This window comes from Bos indicus x Bos taurus, chromosome 28 (genome assembly GCF_003369695.1).
Source record: "Bos indicus x Bos taurus breed Angus x Brahman F1 hybrid chromosome 28, Bos_hybrid_MaternalHap_v2.0, whole genome shotgun sequence".
Taxonomy (NCBI): Eukaryota; Metazoa; Chordata; class Mammalia; order Artiodactyla; family Bovidae; genus Bos; species Bos indicus x Bos taurus.
This window is the reverse complement of record NC_040103.1, coordinates 18,012,272-18,034,508: the sequence shown is the minus strand read 5'-3', so window position 1 is coordinate 18,034,508 and position 22,237 is coordinate 18,012,272. Positions and strand designations below refer to the sequence as shown.

Genomic DNA, 22,237 nt, shown 5'->3' with positions numbered 1-22,237 from the left:
GGAAACAAGTCTCAGAGAGGTTGCACGATTTGCCTAAGGACACACAGCAGCAGAGTGGGAATGCCAGGACTCATCCCAATGTCTTATGGTCCCAAGAGCAGACTTTTTTCCACTACGTCAAAGCAGCCTCCATATCAGAATGACCTGGTGAATGATGTGGCAGGGTGATAATACAGAACTCCAGGGGCCTTTTGCTTCAAAGGAGGGAGATAACTGTGGGACCCATTGCTTTTGCTACAAATTCTGAAACTCTCACTAGTGGGAAAATAGCGCAGCTAGGAGGTCAGCAAGAATCTAAGGCAGGGGGTTGGGTTAATAGCTCTCTGAGATGTTACTCTCTTAAAGTATCTGTTAGAACTGTGGTTGCCGCCACCCTGCCCCCTTGGTGAACAGAGATTCACCATTAAATCATGAATAAGTCCCAATTTGATCAGAATCTGTCTGTTCACCCATGCATTCACTCACCAAACATTTATTGAACCTCTCCCATTTGTTGGGTACTGTGCCAGCAGCTGGGCGGCCACAGTGCAAACCCAACACCTGAGATGCCTGCATCCTAGTGGCAGATTCCAAAAATCAACACATGACCAAATATATAAACAAAGGAATACTGATTGTGAAAAATATAGTGAGTAAGAGACCACTGCTGACAGGGATATGCGTGCACACCGGCCATGCTCCCCACCCACAGCCTATCATCCATACTGAGGTATGCCTATCACAGAAATGACAAAACTTCTTTGAGAATAGATAATGAATTATCAAAAAGAACAAAAACAAAGTCTTCCTCACACTAGGATTGAAACTGTGGCAGCAGGAAGCCAGCATCAGTCACCATTCGGCGTTAATAAGCCCTGTGCAGCTGGCTAGAGGTCTGTGTTAGGCCCCTAGTAGCAGATTCTGCTGTTTAAATACAGTTTTTTTTTTGTTTTGTTTTTTTTAACCAGTGGAGAAAAGACAAGGGCCGGGCCTTCAAGGAACTGGGCTCTCTGTTTACTGAGCTTCCACTGGCCAGCCTAGATGAATCAGGCCATTTTGAGATAATTTCTTTCCACAGGAAAGTCATAAAATGTGCTCTTTCCAACTGCTAAATGCTTTTAAGTACACAGGTCTCCTGGGTATACATCTCTCCTTTTTTTTGTGCCCAGATGCGCTTTTAATTCAAACGCTGACCATAGGCTCTACAGCATGAAACGCCTCAATCCTCGCCTTGTCCAAACCTACAGGGGGTCGCAGAGCCCCACGAGGAGAGAGGGGAAGACAGAGCCCTCCTTCCAGGACAGCCCTGGGCACCATGCTCCCACCTGTGTGCGTCTGCCTTCTGTTCTAACTCGCTCTTTCGTCCTGCCTGGGCATGCATTTGCTCAGGGTTCTTATTCTGTTGTCCTCCCTGCATGTGTTTAAGCTTTAAACCCATCTAGGGGTAGGAGCAGCGTCTGCCTCCTGGTATCTGGCCCCCAGCCCCACTCAGCTGGAAAGTTTGATCTAGCTGCGGAGTCAGTTTGATCAACTGTTCATGAAGCCTCAGGCTTCCCGGTCATGTTCATGTTTCAACCTGACCCATTATTTTAGGTTTCTAAGGATACAAAGAACTCTGGCTCTCTACTTCCTAAAGAAAAACTCCATCCACGCGGTGACGTCTCTCCCATTGTGCTTCCCCTGTCCCCCCTCAAGGGCCTGACTTAGACAGTAGGGATTCTTGACAGCCTGTCTTCTGCTGCTACTGTTCTAGGGCCTGTACTGGGTACAGAGGTCCTCCTTAGTGTGGATAAGACCCACGAAACTGTGAAAAGCACTCTACACCTGTCATATTCACAAAGTTCTCATTCCTTATAGTTACCCCTCTGTTTCCAAGGACCTCGCTGCCCCTCCCCGTGGATAACAAAATTCATGAATGCTCAAGTCTCATATAAAATTTGCGTATAATCTATGTACATCCTTCTGTGTACTCTAAATCATCTCTAGATGAGCTATAACACGAAATACCATGTAAATGCTGTATAAATAGTTGCCAGTGCTTCACAAATTCAAGTTTTGCTTTTTGGAACTTTTCTGGGATTAATTTTTTTTTTTCCTGATCAAAGATTGGTTGAATTTTCAGATGTGGAACCCACAGATACAGAGGGCAGACTGGAAAGTGGTTTTTAGACTCTCTTTAGAATTCAGGTGGTGTTTTAAAAGTGGCCTGAAATTAACTCTCAACAATGCCAGTCCTTGAGAAGAAAATGGACCCAGTGAGTAGGAAAGGAATCTGTCCCTCCTCTAATTTTATCTGTGAAAATGTTCTGTTACTTAAAAAAAAAAAAGAACTGGAAAATATTTTAACCCCAAACAGTCTTGGAGCCTTGATTTTCCTACCTTTGGAGTCACTAAGATGAAATAATTTTGGTATTTTGTGGCCCGGTGAGGAAAGTCATTGGAAAACTTTTAGGACAACAGCGCGCCCACTATGGCATGACTTTGTAAGAGTGTGCAGGATGTGGTTAGGAAGTCAAAAGGAGTCTGCCTGTGAGCAGTGTTGCCCGCGGCGCTGTTGTGAGAAACAGCCTTTTTTCTCAGGACACCTTGAGGGCGGACTGAATTCAAGGAAGATGACTTTTTTTTCCTGGTAGTACTCCAGGAACTGGAGCCTTTCAAAGCTACATGACATCATCTTTGGCCTTGAGAATTTTGAATTAAGCAAGAGGCTTTGTCTGTCCAGAGAACTAGGGTTAGATTCAGAGGATGTCTTGAAATGATGTCAAAGCCAGAATCTGATGTCAAGGCCTAATCCTTCCAGCAAGAAGACAAGTGGCTTCTTCCAGTTGTGAAATAGTGGTCCTGTCTCACCCCTGGGGAGAGGCGGGACTGCGAGCTGGCATTCTTAGAAGGCAACACACTTGCTCTTGCGTGGTCCTCTGCCTCTAGGATAAGATTTACTCAACCCATTTCCCAACTCTACCTCTCTCCAAATATTGCCTCTGGCTCGCCAGCAAATGTTTAGCCAAATGGAAATCACTTTAGCAAACCACCATCAACATGCTGCATCCTGGTAATACCCCAAGCTACTCTGCAAGCCTTAACTACTTCACCAGGCACTGAAGTGAAGACCTTCTTAGCTCATCAGCAAAACTTTATTCAGTTCTGTCTCCTTCACTGTAGGTGACCCAGACTCTCAAATGTTTGGAAGGAGAAATCAGATATATGATTGTTAAAGAAGACGTCTCATTGCCAACCAATCAAAATGCCAAGATGATGTGTTTTAGGAAATCAAATCCATTCAATATGTTTATGATCTCTAAACCTAGGGATGCAGAGACATGATACATATTTCTAGCAAAAGCAGAAGAGGCCAAGAGAACAGAACATAGCTATTAGTTGAATGCTACAAAGGCTTAAAATAGAACTTCTGCTCTTTTAAAAAAAAAAATTCAATTTGAGGGCTGTGAAGGACTAAAATGAAATAATCCATAATCCACAATTCAAACCAGAAGGTTTGGAATAGTTTATAACCACAAACAAAAACAAGCCAATTAAAATGGCCTCTTCTTATAACCAGAAGGAATTCCAGAGAGATCTCTTTATCCAATCACAAGTTAACAGCAGAAGAAATACATCTACAGATTTTAAACTTGCAAGTTTTTACTATTACTAAGTATTTACATCTTCCAGACTTCTTGACCCATCTTCTAAGGTCACACATTTTTCTCAAGAATCAGAAAATCTCAACTAGTTAGTTGGTATATCAGGTAAGGTTCGTATTAAGGTCAAAGAAATGACTGAAAGATGCTACCAATGAAGGTAGATTATTAGATCTTTTCTTTCCCCAAAGCATCACCCCCAAAACATAAAAATATAATAAGAGACTGCTGAGGATGCAAAGCACAAAGAATTTATAAATCTCTTCCTCCTAGTGATGATGTTACAGAGGTTGAGATAATTGTGCACGAAATTCTCAGCAGTTCAAAATCTGAAGAATGCCAGGATGACCCCATTCAACTCACTTCATCTCCTTGTGCCTCAGTTTCCATATATGGAGCAGGGCAAGGATCTTTTTCTGCACAAAGGCCAATTCATGAAAAATAAAAATGTGAGGGGGTTACACTTTTCCTTATTCAAAATGAAAATAGCTCATCGAGTCCCAATTTAGATAGCCACTTTACCAAATGGAAAAATAATCGTTGGAAACTTTGTGCTGCTTTTGAGCCAAGGAATGTTAATATTCTGGCATGTGTATCATGTTTATTTAGTAATAGCCTGAAGACAACCTTCTCATCTTTGATACTTAGATGGGGGCCGCATTTTGAAGCTAGGAGTCCTGAAGTTTAATAATAATCATTGTTACCATTAGCTTTGAATTAACAGAATCTGGGCAGTTTTTTTTTTTTTAAGGAAAAGGATTCTCAAATTCTCAGGCCCAGGCCCCACTCTAGAGGTAATATATGAGAGACCTAGAAAACTAGTTACACTTTAAAATTCCCCATTGAAAATCTGAGCTGCAGTTCTTGAGTAGCCTCTGCGAACCACTGATCTAGAAGATTCCAAGATCTCTTTTGAGCTCTAAATGACAACTCTACACTTGCTTCTGATAGCAGATGATCTCACAGATAAGTATCCTCTAGTAAGGCTGTGATGACAACTTAAGTCCTCAGACTTTGGATATTATTAATATATCTCCTGGACTGACTTCAAAACTGAATCCTCACTGAACATCTCACAATTTTATTAGTCAAAATATACTAAAGAGAAATGTTTTCTATACTTCAGAGGTTCAAAAGCTTAAAGGTAAAATCAGAGTGGCAAACTCAAGGGCCTGCAGGGCCAGCAGGTAGGAGGAGGCAGGTTTTAGAAAGGAAGGAGGAAAAGGAGGAAAGAAAAAAGGAAGGGAAAAAAATCCCACCAGTTGGTTTTATTCAGTTTATGGCCTCAGATATAGATTTTATAGTGAGACAGTCACACAGATTCACTGCTTAAGATGAGATGGAAAAATGTGGCATATTGTGAAGAATGCAGGGACCCAACAAAGGATGAAGGAGCTGAAGGGTGAAGTGAGAAGAGAGGAGGAAAAGGACAGCCCCACAGGTCACCAGTCCCCTTTGTGGCTTGGCTCAAGAGATGTGAAGCACATAACCAGATGGAAAGCAGGCGCCAGTCTGGTCTTCCATGTTTTCCAGCCCAGTCTTTCTCTCCACTCTGTCTAGCACAATACAGGGCAGGCAATACAGGCGGCAAAACACAACACTTAACTTGCTGTCAATCTTCATGATCCCAAGCCCTCACTGCCAGCATCCAAGGACCTCCTTCCCTAGGCTCCATCCTTCCCTCTGAATTCCCCTTCATGGTCATTTATCCCAGCCACCTAGTGACTCTAAGTTACTCAAACTTGCTATACCTAACTTCATTCTACCTACATAGTTTGTTTCCCCGTTTGACTGTCTCATCCTTAGAAGACCATAATCTTTCACATCTAAATTCCATCCGTTCTCCAATATTCTGCTCAAGTGGCATCAGACCTGTCAGTCTTTCTTTCTCATCTCTAAATGAGGAAGTACTTTACCCAAACAGCGCAACTGATCTTCTCCCACTCTGTCTTACAACTGATGCCTTTCCTGGGTGGTAAGCAACTGGAACCCCTAGCCTAAATATTTTTATGTTCCCCAGAGTGTCTAACACTGCATATTATACTTATAAGATGCTCAATAAATATGTGGTCAGGTGATCCGCTGATTGTGTGATCATTCAGTCATTCATTCAACAAAAGAATAATCACTGTTTGTTCAAAGAGTACTGCAAATGCCTTGAAAGTCATCAGAAAGTTTCTTTTATATTTTCTACATCAGTCTGCTGTTGCTCGTTAAAAAAAAAAAAATTCTGGTGCAAATACATAAGATACAAAAGCAGGAAAAACTGATTCAGTGAAATTTTCTGGCTCTCTCCCTATCAGTGAGTAACAAAAAAATTCCTGGGTTTCAAAAGACATTTCATAATGTTATGCAATATCATGTAACTATCTGCAGTCAGAGTTCATAAGAATGTGTATTCCTATTCTGAACATTAAAGGTTAGACTTAAAAGTCTGGGCTATGGGGTGGACTGCTACATTTATGAGACTAACACTGAATAAGTTATCATCTTTTTCACATGCACGAAAGCTATAATTAGCTCAAGATTTTACAAAACTATGAGCCACAGTGGGAAGGAGTAAATCTCCCTGCCTTATCAACAGATCCAACCAAGTGAAAAACTACATTATTTATTTTTCAGTGGTGCACTCAGTAAAACAGAAATTTTAAGCAAATTATATCTATGAAATACATGTTTAAATATAGTTCATATAAGTATCTGACTTCCTTATAAACATGTATTGCCTATATAGTAAACATTTTACATGCATATAGACTCACAAAGAATTCTTAGAATACCAGGTTATTAATTATAGATTAATACCAGATCAATTAATACCAGATTATCTGACTCACGTATTGCTTGCCATCTTTTTCCCATCCCAAGTCCCTGACATCAAACCCTCATATTAGTTTGTGGAATAAAATGCTATATCTGGCAAGAAACACTAGTTATTATTTTGGGTTAAAATGAGTTTCACTTTCTTGACTTTCTGTCTCTGGCATCTTACTTTGATACAGAGATATACCGCAGGTTACTCTGTAAGGAAAAAAAAAAAATAATGTCTTCAATTGTAGAAGAAACTGCACAACTCAATCTGATCACTATGTGGAGGAGAAAATCTTTCCAATGACGACATCTTCCTATGTCACTTGATTTTATTACAGATGTCATCTCTGTATGCTATATTAGTGCAGCTCTTTCTTCTTCTTTTCAAGATCCTAATCTGAGTCTGTTGCTCTAACATTTTATCGGTTCAAAATTCATGCTGTAAAAATCCGTGGCCATCAAATTTTCCTGTAAGCTAAAAATAACCCGTTCCTGTCAGTTAGAATTAGCTGATAAAGAGTGTCAGAGCCTGTTCTGAGTAAGTTTGATAACTTCCTGTTTATGCAGCACTGACCCTTGTCTAATAAAGCTTCTCTGCTCTAGAATGAGAGGAGATTCTGCTGCATTCTATTCCTTAATGGCCAATACTGATTACTTCTGAAAGCCTTTAATACATTTCCCATATTAGACATGAACAGATGTCAGGTATGTTGCCAAGGGAAATTTCTTTTATGCAATCTTGGCTTGTTGTACAATAATAGCCCTTTCTCAACATGGGAAAAAATTACAGACCTAACTAATTTCCCTGACAGGGGAGAGTTACATATGTTTTCCACTTGTAGTTTTTACGACAAGTTTACAATTTTGCCAAACCTGGAACTAATTGGGACTGCTTCCAAAAGCGGCCCAATAAACCCCCAAAAGTGTACGGCCATTTGAAAAGGCAGTCAGCGACGGTCATGTTTGCATTTTCTCCATTTTGGTCAAAGCAGGGTGGGGGTAGGGGGAGTTAGATTGCAAAATTATTTCATTTAAGTTGCTTAAACACTTACTGTTTCATATCCTCCCAGTTTTTGAGCAGCTTGAAACATAGTCCAAAGGTTAACTGTTAGAGGGACAATAAGTATTTAGATAAGCATTGCATTAACATATTTCCAAGAAATGTCAATTAAAACATTTTGTTTTGTTTTTTCAATGAGAAAGAGAAATAAAAAGAAATATTAACGTAACCCAGAGAGCTAAGTTCTTGGGAAACAATCTGCCAACGGGTATTCAACAACAGGGTATATTAGTACCACTTAAAATATTTCTTAAGAAACAGTCACAAATACGGAAACGGTGCTACTTTTAGGATAAAGGACAACACAATGTTTAGTCCCGTTGCCATCAGCAGACCAAGGGAAGCTACGTTACAGCCTCCTTGAGAAGAGCATGGGATTTCAAAACAGGGCTTGTCTTGTAGGACCCTTAGAAAGCGGCCATTGATTCAACAGTAATATGTAATGCCTCCTTCAGAGAAGAGCTCTCCATAATCAATAAATACCAGCCACGTTAATATATGATTACCTTCACAGAACTTCTGACGGCAGCAGTGTATTAAAAGCTCATAGCATATTTTGCCATTGCGTGGTGCCTTGCGCTGAGCAGGTAAATACGTAAGCCACCCTTGAGGGTGCGGTTCATTCCCAAAGGAACTGAAATGTGCCCACCTCGTCCCCTGACTTACTTGCCTGTGTGACGGTGCAAATACGTATTTTTAAAAACAAATCTCTCTTCACAGGGCGTGCGTGTGTTTATGCTGTTAATCATCTATGCCAAATTACTGGTAACCCTGTTCATTTGTACTAATACCATGCAATGGGACTGCTGTGGGTTTGATTCTTTCATAAGAGGGGAAAATTGAACTTCACGTAATTCTTTGGTAAAGGAAATGAAGAATAAAATTAAAACAACAACAACAACAACAAAACGGCTCTTTGACACAACACTTTCAAAAAGCCTCACTGAACCTTGCACTATTTCAAAGCTATCAAGAGGCCTGCCTCAGCCTTGATTTAATCTGAACCAATGCATAATGCAACAAAGCTGTTCATAGTACATTAATTTTACTTCTATTTCAAGCAGCCAGTTTTCAGACAAACATTGTAATCATTCGTAGTTATATAAGTTTATAATGGCTGCGAGTGTTCTCTTGCAATCAGTGCCAATTGCTATTAGGTATGTAAATTGTTATGTAAAACATACAGGTTTGACATTCTTCATCAGAATGACACATGGTTTTAATCTAGGAAGAGACATTTGGAGAAAATACTATTTCAAACCAGGGGCTCATCGCTTTGTGTACCACAAAATCCAGACAGAGGTAAAATATACACTCAGTTGTGAAATCAGGACAGGGTCTGGGTTTCTTCTCTTTTTATATGGAATTCTGCTCAGCCATGAGTTCCCTGTTCCTCTCTAAAATATATGATGATGCTTACACGTACATGTCAAAGTAATTCAAAATTGGGCCCTCAGTTCAAATTTGTGGATTTCTTGTTTCCTCTGAAGTCATCAGGTCTTTGTTCTCTCTTAACAAATTTGGGGCTTAGGAAATATGTTTTCTCTTTGTGGTTGTTTTGTCCATCTTTAAATGTCCTCCTTTTAAAAGCTGTCTTTTCACAGGCAACATCTGTGCCTGATAAAACTACGTCATGTTATTATCTCAGAAGAAAGGCGTTACAGACACTCAAGATTGACAAAACAGAAAATGAGAAACTTTCAACATGTCTATTTCCAGTCATAATCAGTGGATTCAAGCCTATAAATATCTCACTGCAACTGCCCCAGAAGGGAACAATGTAGCAGAAAGAGGCAGGGGGAAGAAATTCCTGGCCTGGATGATTTGTAGATTTAGTATAAACAGAGTATCATCCCCAGTAGAGGATTTCAACATAAGCCTGAGTCAAAAATTTCCAACCCCCAATTCAAAGAGTCTGAGTAGCTTTGATATTTCAGAAATGAAAACAAGTATACTTACTCTGTTTAAAACCTAAATAGGGTATTCGTTCTATTGGCGTCTTTCTTTCTTTCATGTATTTATAAAGTGCCACCAGGAAGGCCTGCTCGTCGGCCCTACACTCTTCACCAATGGCAACCTTTGGTTTTTCTTCATTGGAGACTTTTTTACAATTATTATGGTTATTCTTCGGTTTGTTCAAGGCTGACCTAGCCTCACATTTCACCTGGAAAGGGGGAAAAGAAAAAAAAAAAAGGCCATGTCAAATCCAGCGCAGCTCTGGGATTCCTACAGGGATATAGCTAGAGACATCGTCCACTGAGTGGAAAGGGGGAAACCAGGAAACCATCCTGGCCCTGAAATAGCTCCTAGAGCATCACAGACCACGGATGGTGAATTTCTGAGAGGGGCCAGAAACTGCGGTAGGCTTTGGGGTACTATAACCTTGGTCACAGCTACTCAATGCTAGAGACGAGAGCCATCACACACAGTATGTAAACAAACGGATGAGGCTGTGTTCCAATAACATCTTATTTATAGAAACAGGTGGTCAGTGGGCCATGGTTTGCCAAACTATGCCAGCCTCTTTTAGACTCCTTACCAGCATGTTGATGTGAAACCAGAAAGTGTTTACACCTGCTGGGACCACTCTCCTGTCTCTTTATACACTTTATTTTCCTAAGGGGTACCAGTGGTTACTGTCATCATGGAAGGAACCCTGCGTTCTTAGTAAGAGTCCCAGGTTCTGCACTTTGGATCAAGATGAAAGGCAAGTGCATTTCTTCATAGTAAACTGATCTTGTTGCAACTCTTCCCAGCAACCTGGAAAAACAGGCCAATGCTGGCTGATGTCGGGAGCACCAGCAGAGTCTCCACCATCCGTCACCCGAGCGTGATGCCCAGACACACCCCCCATAGGAAACCAGACACCCCCCTCTTTAATGAGGGTGCCTAGCTTTTCAGTCAGCTCTGAAAATCTCGTAGATGTTAAGTGGCCACAAAGGAAAAAGTAGAGGTCAAGTAAAAACCCAGGAGGAGTAAGTGAAAAGCTTCAGAATTAAAAAAATAAATGGTGGTAAATGGACCACATGGAGCAGCTAACCCCACGTTCCCGCCTCACTGCCATGTTCTACAAGAGGCCTTTGATGGTTGTTAAATAATACGCTAAGGTGCTGAGCTGTTTTAACTGTCAAAGGGGGAAGTACAAAGGGTCAAGCTTCAAGTTCAAGTGCGCCCACGGGGAAGGAGTAGGTTCCAATATTCTTTACATCTCCGACCTAACATCGGCGAGGAGAGGACGAGTGTCCGGGAAATATAGTGAATTAACATGTCCCACACAGTCGACAAGGTTTTCCCTTTCAGATTCCTGACCCCTCTCTGTCCTTCCATTCAGATTCTCCTTTGCAAGCACTAAGAACATAAAAGGCTATGCTTATTTATTAAAGGGAAACATCTCCTCTACAAGGGTTTTCTTTATTGCTGATTCTCTCACAGGAACACACCAGTTTAATATCTAGATGGGTCCTGAAAAAAATAAATAAATAAAACTTCCTGCACAACTCATTCAACCCAGCCTCTAGATAAGATTTTCATTTTTAAAGGGCAGTGGAAATGGGATGAAAACATTTTCCCATGTAGGATTTCTACTTACAGTTATTTTCAAACTTTAGTACTTTGTAACATTAGATTAAGGCGAGCATCCTGGGAAACTTTATGTTGTCATCATTTTTCACTGCCAAATTTTAGATTGTTGAGTCTAAAGTTCTGATGAAATCTATAATTTAACAGCTCTTTGAAATCATAAAAATCACTCCAGTTCTAATCTGTATTGCTTCCTGGCTTTTTCTGAGTGCTTACTATGTAATCCAGCTCTATTCTAAGCCCTTTTTTGGTGTTATCTCCTTTCATGCTCGTGACCCTAACAGGGCAGGTTATCACCCTCCTATCAGAAATGGGGAGACTGAGGTACGAGAGGAAGAGTAACACGTCCAAGACCATAGGATCGCATCCAGCATCCAGGTTAGTAAGTAGTGAGTTAGGGATTTGAACCTTAGTAGTCTCAACCCACTCCAGTATTCTTGCCTGGAGAATCCCATGGACAGAGGAGTCTGGTGGGCTACAGTCCATGGGGTTGCAAAGAGTCAGACACGACAAGTGACTCAGCACGGCATGGCATGGCAGTCTCACTCAAGGACTTATGGTTTTAAACACTATCTTTTACTGACACTCATAAAAATACTAAACTGATAGTCAAAATGTTGTTATTGTTCAGTTGCTCAGTCATGTCTGACTCTTTGCAACCCCATGGACTGCAGCATGCCAGTCTTCCCTGTCCTTCACTATCTCCTAGAGTTTGTTCAAACTCATGTCTATTGAGTCGATGATGCCATTAAACCATCTCATCCTCATGCCCTCTTCTCCTCCTGCCCTCAATCTTTCCCAGCATCAGGGTCTTTTCCAATGAGTCAAAACATTCTTCCAATTAAAAAGTGTATCTTATTACTAAGCATTACAAAACCTATAGCTTAGAAATGTGATTTACCAAGTGAGAAGTAGAAGATAAAGCTAGGTGGTTTCTAGAGTGTAAAGAGCTCCATTCTTTCTGTTGTGTGTCAAGCAAAGGGAAAGAAACCAGCATGAATGGAGTAGCCACAGTGAGCTGGGAACAGCGCCGTGGGCTTCATACAAGCATCCCTGAGTCCCATTTTACAGAGGAAGAAACTGAAGCTCAGCGAGGTGATGTATTTTGGCGTGTGGCTAGGGTCAGGTAGAACTCGGAGTCTAGAACTCAGATCTCCTCACTCTAAACCCCTTAAAAACAGCTCTGCATATAAAATCAGGCTGAATCTTAAGTTTGCAGTGAGAATAGGCCAGAAGTTAAGGGAGTATGAGCTTTGCCCCTCAGTGTCCAGGGAGCTGCCTCACCCATGCAGAAACAACCAGAGACAAAAGGCGGCATGGAGAGCCCACACGAACCCAGCCCAAAGTCATCAGACCCCCGACGACAGGAAAGGCTCCAGGTGCAGCCTGGCTGCCGCCTTCTGGATTGCATCCTGAGCCTCAATGAGCTCTTTCTTGAGTCTGGGGGATTCGTAAGACACGAGCAGTAGTTTCCCTTCACAGACTAACTGCATGCATTTCTCAACATACGTGAGCCCTCTAGAGGATAACTCTGTTTCTGGGTAGGACCAGGTCAAGTTCCTTTGTACAATTTTTCACACTTACCGGAAACTGTCTCAGCATTTTAAGCTACTGAAATATTACACGGGAACTAGTCTTCATGGAGACCTCAAGAAAGCCCAGCCTTTTGATGGTAACAGGTAATTACTATAGTCTGTTTTTCCTGACCTGAGCGCCTTACACTTGTCGAGTTCACTAAGAGCTTTGGGGTTTCCAGAGTGATTGAGGAAGTGCTAATTAAAGGATCCACATTTAATGTTTGCAGTGAACCACCACCTATTTGATATTAACCACATCCTTTCACTGGATTGAGCTGTAACTAATCCAGCCTTCAACCGAGGCAGCAGGATGTGCTGAACCAGCAGGAAAGGAACCAGAGTCTAATTTCTATTTGGTCACTAACTTCCTCGGAAATCCTCATTTTCCTCCTCAAGAAAGCAAGAAGGATAATCCCCGGGGTAAGTTCTTAGGACCAAATGGGATGAAAAATACTGAAAATAACGAAAGCATCACATTTGTAAAATAGTGAAAGTATGTTGGTGATTTCAGTGAAAGAACATACTGCAGTTTCCCTTTCCAATGGTCCTTCTAGAATATAAGCCACCTGTTGTGTACTTCTGGTCATTGCAAAGTGCTTACAGGATGTGAAAAGTCATTTGCCTTCTATCAACGGAGGCCTTTCATTTGAGAGCCAGGCTAAGAAGACTTCTCTTATATAAGTCACCATGTGAATAAGTTTTTTGCCCCAGACCTGGATTTGGGTAGGACATGTTCTTGTCATCTTCAGAGAACTGGTAGCCTCTTCTCCATGACTCTGTCATTGTAAAGCCATGCATTCTCTGTCCCTTGGAAAACACAGTCTTGCAAAGTTTTCATGTTCTCACTAAAAGAGGGCAAACTCTGGATGGCGACAGGCAAATTAACTTGACCTGCTTTTCCAGTCATGCAGACGACAAACTGAGTGGGTTCTTACTCTGACAGCACTTTGTTGCATGGAGCTGCAGAAAGCTGGTACTTATCCATAGTTAGAAGTGGTCTGTTTGAGGCACTTCTGAAAAAAACAGCCACACAGGTCTTGGTTAAAAAGCCCAACTGTCACCTGCAACGTTGCTTCCAGTTCAGCAACTGATCAGATGGTCACAGGCTTGTAACCTCTCCTGTAGTATTTACTGAGAAGAGACCACTCCAAGACACACATGCCTTTTGCATGGTTTTCCTGGCCCCAGATGTGGCTTGCTTATTCTGCAGGGACTTTGCATCCATTCGTCAGTGACAACAGAAGCCCACCATACTTCATAGCTACCAGCCTCTCTCTTCTAGGTGAAGTGGTCTTTCCAGACCCAGTGGAAGCAGCCAAGGCAGGACTGTAATCCAAGACTCCCAAGAAGAGCAAGGCATTCAGACTGGTCCCTGGGAGCTGACTACAGAGTGACATTCATCCACTCACCCCTGATATCTGTGATGGAAGGGCAAGCCTCCTCCTTGTAAAGATGCTGAATGGCAGTGCTGGGCAGGGCAGATGGAAAGGGTCACTTAGAAAACCAAGGCTAGACTACCATTCCTCCTAAGAAGCAGGTGAGCAGCAAATACAGTCTCCAGTTTTCTTCAGTTTTGTGGGTCCCAGTATGAGTCCTGAGCTGCCTTCCATGGAAGGAGAGGTACTGTTCTTGCAGGTCAATTGTGTGAGTTCTGTAAAATTCCCAGAGGCTTACTGTGGTGGTGGCTGCAAACGACTCGAGAAGGAGCTTCATCCTGCTGGGCTCAGGTGCAGAACGTGCTGGGATAAACACATGACATCACCTTAGAGGTATGGGGCAGGGCTCCAACACGAGACGCTGTCAGTACAAGCTCTGCTGAGGGCTATGATCTGTCTTGGCTCCATCCTGCAGTATCTTGCAAGCCACATCATAGGGAATAAACTGTTCCCGCTGACATCCTTCAAGATCACAGAAGCCAAAGTCCTGGATAGGTACTTGTAGGGCCAAGATGTCCCAATTACGAGAAAATGTCACCCTCGGTATCCACATGGACTCACTCACAGGAGGTCAAAGGAATAGAACAAAAATAACTTTAGGCAAAAACAGATTGGTTTTTAGCCAGAAAATATACATTTCTACTAGGTGATCTTTTTAACCCTTTGCAATTTTGAAAGTCCTCAGAACTTCCCGATGAAACAGTCATGCTTGAAGATAAGATACAGAATGTGAATGTCTGTGATTTGCTTCTTTACACTGGAAGAGAAGTGGAGGGCATGGCAGAAAAACAGTCAACTGCCAACACAGAACTGAAGTCATGGTTTTCCACATCAGGATCTTCTAGATTCACTAAAAATGCTCCCATTTTTGTAAGTTTAGTCCTTGGATCTGGAAATGTGGTGTCAGTTGAATTCTGGGCTTCAATTCAGGTCTTAAAGGGGCTATTGCTGTCTTTGGCAGAGAAACAACACCTAAACGCAAACACCCCGTAAACGGAATCATGGAAATACGATCCAAGCCCACAAAAGTGAAAAAGATAAGCCTAAAAATATGAAGTGACACTTCACCCTTCACGGTGCTAAATTCTTCAGGCATGCACTTTCAAGATTCCTAAGAATGCTAAGGCAAAATGGCCCCAGGTCCTGAAAGAGAGTCTAGAATTTGGACTTCCATTCCGCATTACGAATGATCTTTAAAAACATAAATGTGTATACAAGTATATGTATACATGTAAGGACTGGGCTACGAGTCTTTAATCCTAAGGTCAATTAGAGGGGATTTGGAAAAAAAATAACTTGAAAAAAAAATTCATTCTAGCCATTTCTAATCCCATCCAGTTTTCATCTCTGAAGCATATTTAGATGAATACATTCAGAAAGAGGATGGTTCATCCAGTCTATTTTTGATACCAGCAGAGTAAACTATGTCATTGTGTCACCTACTATGAAATCTCAGCCTCAATGACGTGGGCGCTTAATCATCTGTCCTTTACCCAACCCTCCAAGCCGGGAGGTGGGAAGTCTTTCTGTTGACTAATCAAAATGCCTCCACTGCCCCTCCCCCAGCTCCCCCCTCAACCCCCGCCAGGGGAGGGGGGTGGCAGGAACAGGCACAGCAGAGAGCTGTGAATACCAAAGTCAGATTCTGAATTGAAAACTGCCACCAAGACACAGGCGCACAGAGATAAAGAGAAAAAGGGAAAAATAAAAAGATGCAGCAAAAACGAATCCCAGCGAATACTGGGGAGCCAAATGACTGTACCTTGGCAACGGATTTGCCATCGGAATTGTTGTTGGGATCTTTACCACCACTGAAAGAGTCTCTTCTTTGTGGGCATGGCTTCTTTTTGCGTGGTCTGCCTTTAAGATTTGGCGCTGAAAACAAATGGAGAACAATTGAGAGGCATTTTCATTTGCGTGGGTTTCCTTATTAAAAACTGAGACACTCACTCCAGCGGCGCCCTCTAATTGTTCTGAGAAATGTACACATCTGCGGTAGCCAAGCCTCCTTTCAGACGTCCCTCTCTGAAGGGCTGCGTCTACATAGCCTCTGCACTTCTGGACATGTTTCCCAAAGCTAACCTGTTACACTGGAACACGTCTAATTAATGTAAATACAATGAAGCCCTCGGCTTTAAAGGACGATGATAAGGAAAGCGCACTTCCCTGTTGTTACACAAGAAACACACACTGGCCTTGAAAGACAGCCCTGAGCCAGGCTCATTCTTTATGTTTTGCTTTGTATCTTGTTTTCGGAAACCCAAGTGATATGCCAGCCCGTTATGGCATCATAGTAATGTAACACTTGAAAACCTCTCTCTTCAAAAGTGGAAAGGTAAGCATTTTCTCAAAGTATGATACAAATAAGTAAGGGAGAGCTGTAGACAGAGGCATTCACAATAATCTGAAAAATACTACCAAATGTGTTTACTAACAGTATTGCAACCAGCATGTTTCAGATCTCAGCGAATCTGGCAGGTACATTTAAGGCAGTATGCTCTTTTTCTTTTCAATATATATATATATACTTTATGAAGATCTTGAGGGTTATTTAAAATAACTTCCAAAGATCATACTGGAGTTAGCCTGATTCCGTGGAGATTATACTTTTTAAAAGCCACAGACAAGACACAAATCAAAGTTATATTTCATCTTGGATGCTGAGGTTGAATCCCTTTAAGATCCATAAAAGAAGGAGAAAAGGAAAAAAAAAAAAAAAGGCTGCTGTTTATTGAGTGCTGCTATGACTCTCCGGCATCAGTTTTCACATTTAACTTCACCAGTTACCCAGTCAAGCAAAATTAAAACAAACCAACTAACCGGCTAGCCCTTGAAGAATTTCAAACTAACCAATTACATCCCAAGCAATTTCTTTAGGCCATTTCAAGGTACCACACTTTTTTTTTTAATTATTATTGCTTTAAGGTATGATTATGGCCATGCGAAATCTGAACAACTCCAACCCTCTTAATTGTTGTTAATCTTACTTATGTCATGCAGTTAGCCAGTGGTTTTAGGACACTGTACATCATACTCATCTTACAAACACAATTAATCCCACTAATTTGATTTTCTACTGTGGATAACAGTCTTGCTGTTGACAAAGCACCATAAAGCAGAGCTGCCTTTCAAATCAGGCCAAAGTTTCAAAAGTGGTTTTGGGGCTCAGACTCCCCGCTTCCCAAATCTGCTCTCCTCTCATCTCCTCACAATGTCTGTCTGAAAGCCCATCTCAGAAAGCGATCCTGGCATTACCAAAGGGATACAAACTCACAAACAGAAAGTCAAGCAAAGAGAAAGCGGCGATTACCCATTCCAGTCGGCAAACATCTGCTTGACGATGTCTGTGCTCATGAAAGCTACAGCATGTGACTGCTCCCCAGCCCCACGTCCCTGGAAGTCTCCACCCGACTTGGTGTGGATGTCAGCTTCCCTCCGAATGCGAGCTGCGAGGCTCAGCGCTCTGCTTACAACTCCCCTCCCCCGGCAGCTCCATTACTCATGTAAACACAGCAGTGACTAGCACGGGGTGTGTGGGATGAGCTCCGAGGGCTTGGCTGGAGTTGCCAGACTGGCAGGCAGGGCTCGCCTCTCTCCACCTCCCCCCACCTCCCCGAGTGGGGTGGGTGACTTCATCCTGCCTGTTCTGTGGCTCCTGACCTCCAGCTCCCCTGTCAGAGCCTGATGCCACCTTCCATGAACTGATGAGGTCCTCTGCCTGGAGCCAGGGTGGGGACTATTTTGATTTGAGGACTCTCCGTGTAGCACAGAAGTGTTTCCACAACTGACCCAAGTGCTAAGACTTTAATGACGGTGAAGGAAGGATGTACTTTCAAGTCCCTTATCAAAATAATAGCCCAGCAGAGAGCTGACAGAAACTGACAGAACTAGAGGTAGGTCTGGGGCATTTCATTAAAAGGGACAAAACAACACTGCCTCTGTTCTAAGACTTGTTACTATGATCTTTCCTGCCTAACAATTTTGGCAAAAAGCATTTAAACCTAAAAGGCATTTATTTCCAGAAAAGCTTTCAAATCCCAAAGGCCTTTTAGACAGAGAGAACTCACATTGAACAGGCTGTTTTAAATAAAGGCAGAGGTTCCGGGAACTGACAATAAGTCATCCCCAAATCGGGTCTATTTTCTCCATTCTTTGAGCTGCTCTTAGAACCCAGAGAGGCACATGCCCTTCCCCAGCAAATTCTGAGAATTACAAATTTAGAACAGACTAGCACCTAATAGTCTGGTCACACAAACTTAAGCTCTAAGTAGAATGTGATCAAGAGAAAAAGTCTTTTGTTCCTCAGAAGGCAAGTACACTGGTATTTCAGGTATGGTTAGGTAAATCCCACCAATCCCTTAAGTATCAAATTTGAATACCTCTGTTAGTCTCACCTCTGAGCTCCTTTTCTGACCTTCTCTTATGGAAGGTATCATTGTGTTATTTATACTTTAGCTGGCTTATTCTTACACTGAGTCGGAGAGTCCTCAATGGCAGGACCATGTCCGATTCATCTCTCTTGGCCCCAGTACCCACCCAGGGGCAGTAATGCCTAATACACTGTTGAACAATCAAGTGACTGCTGGAAATAAAGATGCCCACATATATGTCCTTGGTGTCAAGAGCTAGGCCCGTCAACTTGACTGCGTGTATACCCATCACATTGGGCACCTGTAAATGGCATTCACCTTTCCTGCTCACCTGTGAGCTCTGGGAGCAAACACCAGTGACAGGAATTTACTGTGGGAGATGAGATCTCCCACAGTGGGAGATGAGCCTTTGGTTCCTGCTTAGGGTAATTGTGTCTGGCATCTCAGTGGGGCCATGATCTTGTCCCACATGCAATGAGCAAATAAACCGAACACCAGATGTTAAAAGTACTAGGGGAAGCATGCAGGACTCCATACAGGTTAAGAGCCTCCACGATACAATTAAGAGAGTTTTTAGATCCACTAGAATAAGGTGAAGCTTTGGGACTGCAGGGCTGGCTTCTGGGGACAGCAAATATTCTTGTCCCCAAATTACTCTTTTTTTCCTACAGGGTCACAAAAAAGCAAATTATTTGCTAGGGGGGTGAATGAAAACAAATGCTTTATGGTATGGTGGTGGTCAGGGATGGGCTTGCTCTGGCCTTTGACTCTTTTATTAAAGAAACAGCCCACCTCCTCTCAGCTGCCCTGGACCAACTTACACCTGCCCCTCTGCTTGATAGCTAAGGGCCGTAGACTTAATGAGAGAACCCAAATCCTATAACTCCAGAATCACACCAGCTCCAGCTGCTGTAGAGGAGGCCAGTCTCTACCAAGAAAATGATTCTTGGAAGCTAGCAATACATGTACTGACAGCATAGTTGGTTCTAGTCAGTTCTACTCTAAAAAATAGAGCATGAAGCAATAAATGCACAGCTACTTTGACATGTGTACAGTATATACCCACAGGCCAACCCTGGCCTGGCGTATTCATAGAGTTCAATCAGTGCTCTTTGCATGAATGTTTTCAATATTATCCACAAATATTATTAATAATAATAATTACTGATGCTTACAGAGCACTTTGTCTTGCCAATCAGAGCTTTGTATACAACAACTCATTTAAAACTCAAAACAAGCCCACAGTAAGGTACAATTATTATTATCCCCATTTTACAGACCAGGTAACTGAGATAGAAATTATTTTGTCTTAGTTCATACCACTGGTTACTGGTAGTAGAAAGCTTCCCACCCAGGCAACTGACTTTACCCAGAGCCCCTGCTTTCCGGAACTTCCCTTTTACATACACACTTGCTGTGTCTTATAACGACGTATTTACATTCTTAACTTGGGCTGGCAGACTCCAGGGAGCTATCCCCAAATGAAAACACTCTCAAATACCACACAGATAGCACGAGGGCGCTATAGCCCATCTCAGGTATCAAACAGCATCCTCCAGCCCTGCTGGTGAGCAGAGGGTCCCCATCAATCCTGAGTAGTAGGTGATGAGACTTTCACCAAAGTCACAGCGTTCCAATAAGACTTAGAGCACCAAGTACATCACCCCCTTGCAGTGCGCCATCGACGGACTTTTCTGCCTGATCAGTGAATGATGTCTGCGGTTTTTTTTAAAAAAGTATCTTCTCTCTCCGACTGCCCATCTGTTCCTCTTACTCAGTGCCATGAAATTAACAAGTATTCACCATTGTGAAGTCACCGCTATTTCTATAGGTGTTAATCCCAGGAGAAATCGGCTACTGCTAGTGGTCCAGGCTACTCTGATACTTAACCCTTGTGTTTTGTTTATTCCCTTTTTTAAAAAAACTCCTTCAACTATTAATGAATCATAGTCTTCTTTTTTTTTTTTTTTCTGACAGTAGAGCAAAACATGCTTTTTTTTTCCCCTTAAAGAGTCTAGAAGCTCAGAGCTGCAGGTACTCAATTATGTATTTACTTCACTGTGGGTTCTGACAAGTTATGCGTCAGGCAGTGCAGGTGTGGGAAACTTTCATACTGCAATAATAATAATAAAACAAAGGAAATGTAACCAGTTACTGGCAAAGTAAATTGCTTTTGGCTTAAACATTTCTGTTTTTTTTCCTACTGTGTTCTTCCTGTCATGACCGTCTCTTTTTTTATAACATTTATGCTCTTGGAAATACCACGAAGATAAACTGCTATAAAAGCTGGATTGACTCATCAGTTAACAACTCTTTCTTCTCCTTTTGCAGAGAGGATTTTGTTGCCAACGCAGCTACACAGTTTCTCGAGAAATTCTCTGTGAGCTCCCACTCAGAGACAGGACTTGCTTGTTGGTAGAGACTGGAATTAGGGGAATGGAAAACCAGGCATCATTTTCCTAAGAGTTTGACCCCCAGGGTCAATGTCTAGAGGAAGCCGGCAGAGCATAAACTCATTTGATTTGCAAGTTGTGTGTGTTTTTTAAACACTAAACACAAGTCAGAAAACTAAACTCCACAGACTGAAGTATTAAAATAGGACTCGCAAACACTGTTCTATGTATACTGTGCATTACTGATAATACTTTGCATTTCTTTAATGCCTTTCCTCTGAGCATCTCAATTCTTTGGTACAGTTTCTTTATAGACAATAATCTTAAAATACTCTGGCAAGTTTCAGCATGGAGCATTGCTCTTTCTGGGGCGGGGCTCGGGGGGGAACCTACCCTAATTTAGTTATCATTTATTGTGTTCTATTTTCAACGTTTCCCTTTTGACTATTTAGAAACTTCCTCTTTCACTGCAACAAAAATAGGATGCGTGTTTTTAAAGTTATTAACATATGAGTAAAAGATTTAGAAACCCAGAGTGGCAGAAAGCTTGATCAAAGCCACTCCTGAAATTTATGGGTGTAATAAAAGAAAGGCATTTCACAGATAATCTCTCACAGAATTTCAGTTTTCAAATACTAGGGAAAAAAGAAAAGAAAAACAGAAGCTCTCAGCTCTCATATTGGCTTTAACTTAAAGCCAACATTTTTGCTTTTAAATTCATAAATGATTCCCTGAAATTCTGTTTCAAATCCGCAGTTACATTCCATATACTCCCAACTCCACACCTCACAGAGCGGGGCTAGAACACTGCAGCCGCTGGGACTCAGTGTCTGATAATTGGTTGACTCCGTGGATTCACAAAGCATTAATTATTTATATGGACTTAAGATCATGCAAGTTTACTTTTATTCTGTTGGTCTATAAATAATTTTCCACACTCAACAGAAATGTTTGAGAAGCAACTGTGCTGTCTGAGATGCGAACACATCAGGCCGTTAGCAAGCACAACTCCATCCTGGGGGACTTTCTGGTTAAATGATGATTTCAGAGCAATAGGCACAATTTAAACAAAATTTAAAAAGAAAAAAGCTGCAAAAGTGTTATCATGTCCTATAATTTTTCTGACAGTTTCCTTTTTAAGAGTAATTTTTTTTTTTCTCTCAAATAAAGGCATTAATAAGGTGAGTCCAGAGTGGTGAGGAGTTTCCCAGGTGGTACTAGTGGTAAAGAACCCGTTGCCAATGCAGGAGACTTGGGTTCAATCCCTGGGTCGGGAAGATCCCCTGGAGGAGGGCATGGCAACCCATCCAGTATTCTGGCCTGGAGAATCCCATGGAGAGAGGGCATTGGCGGATTACAATCCATAGGGTCGAAAAGAGTTGGACATGACT

At 41.9% G+C, this 22,237-nt stretch overlaps 1 protein-coding gene across 2 annotated transcripts in view; it reads right to left on the bottom strand.

Annotated features, from left to right (window-relative positions):
* ARID5B (AT-rich interaction domain 5B) overlaps positions 1–22,237 on the bottom strand; it is a 193,102-nt gene that overhangs the window by 28,941 nt on the left and 141,924 nt on the right. Inside the window, exons 1-4 of one of the 2 annotated variants that reach the window (XM_027530922.1) lie at positions 17,394–17,620; positions 15,846–15,958; positions 9,451–9,655; positions 7,484–7,536 (exon numbers count right to left, since the gene is read on the bottom strand). In XM_027530922.1, the coding sequence (XP_027386723.1) occupies positions 7,484–7,536; positions 9,451–9,655; positions 15,846–15,958; positions 17,394–17,397 (375 nt within the window). In that variant the 5' untranslated portion in view covers positions 17,398–17,620. Of the gene's footprint in view, positions 1–7,483; positions 7,537–9,450; positions 9,656–15,845; positions 15,959–17,393; positions 17,621–22,237 lie in introns of those variants that run through there. The other variant, XM_027530920.1, reaches the window with a different exon arrangement.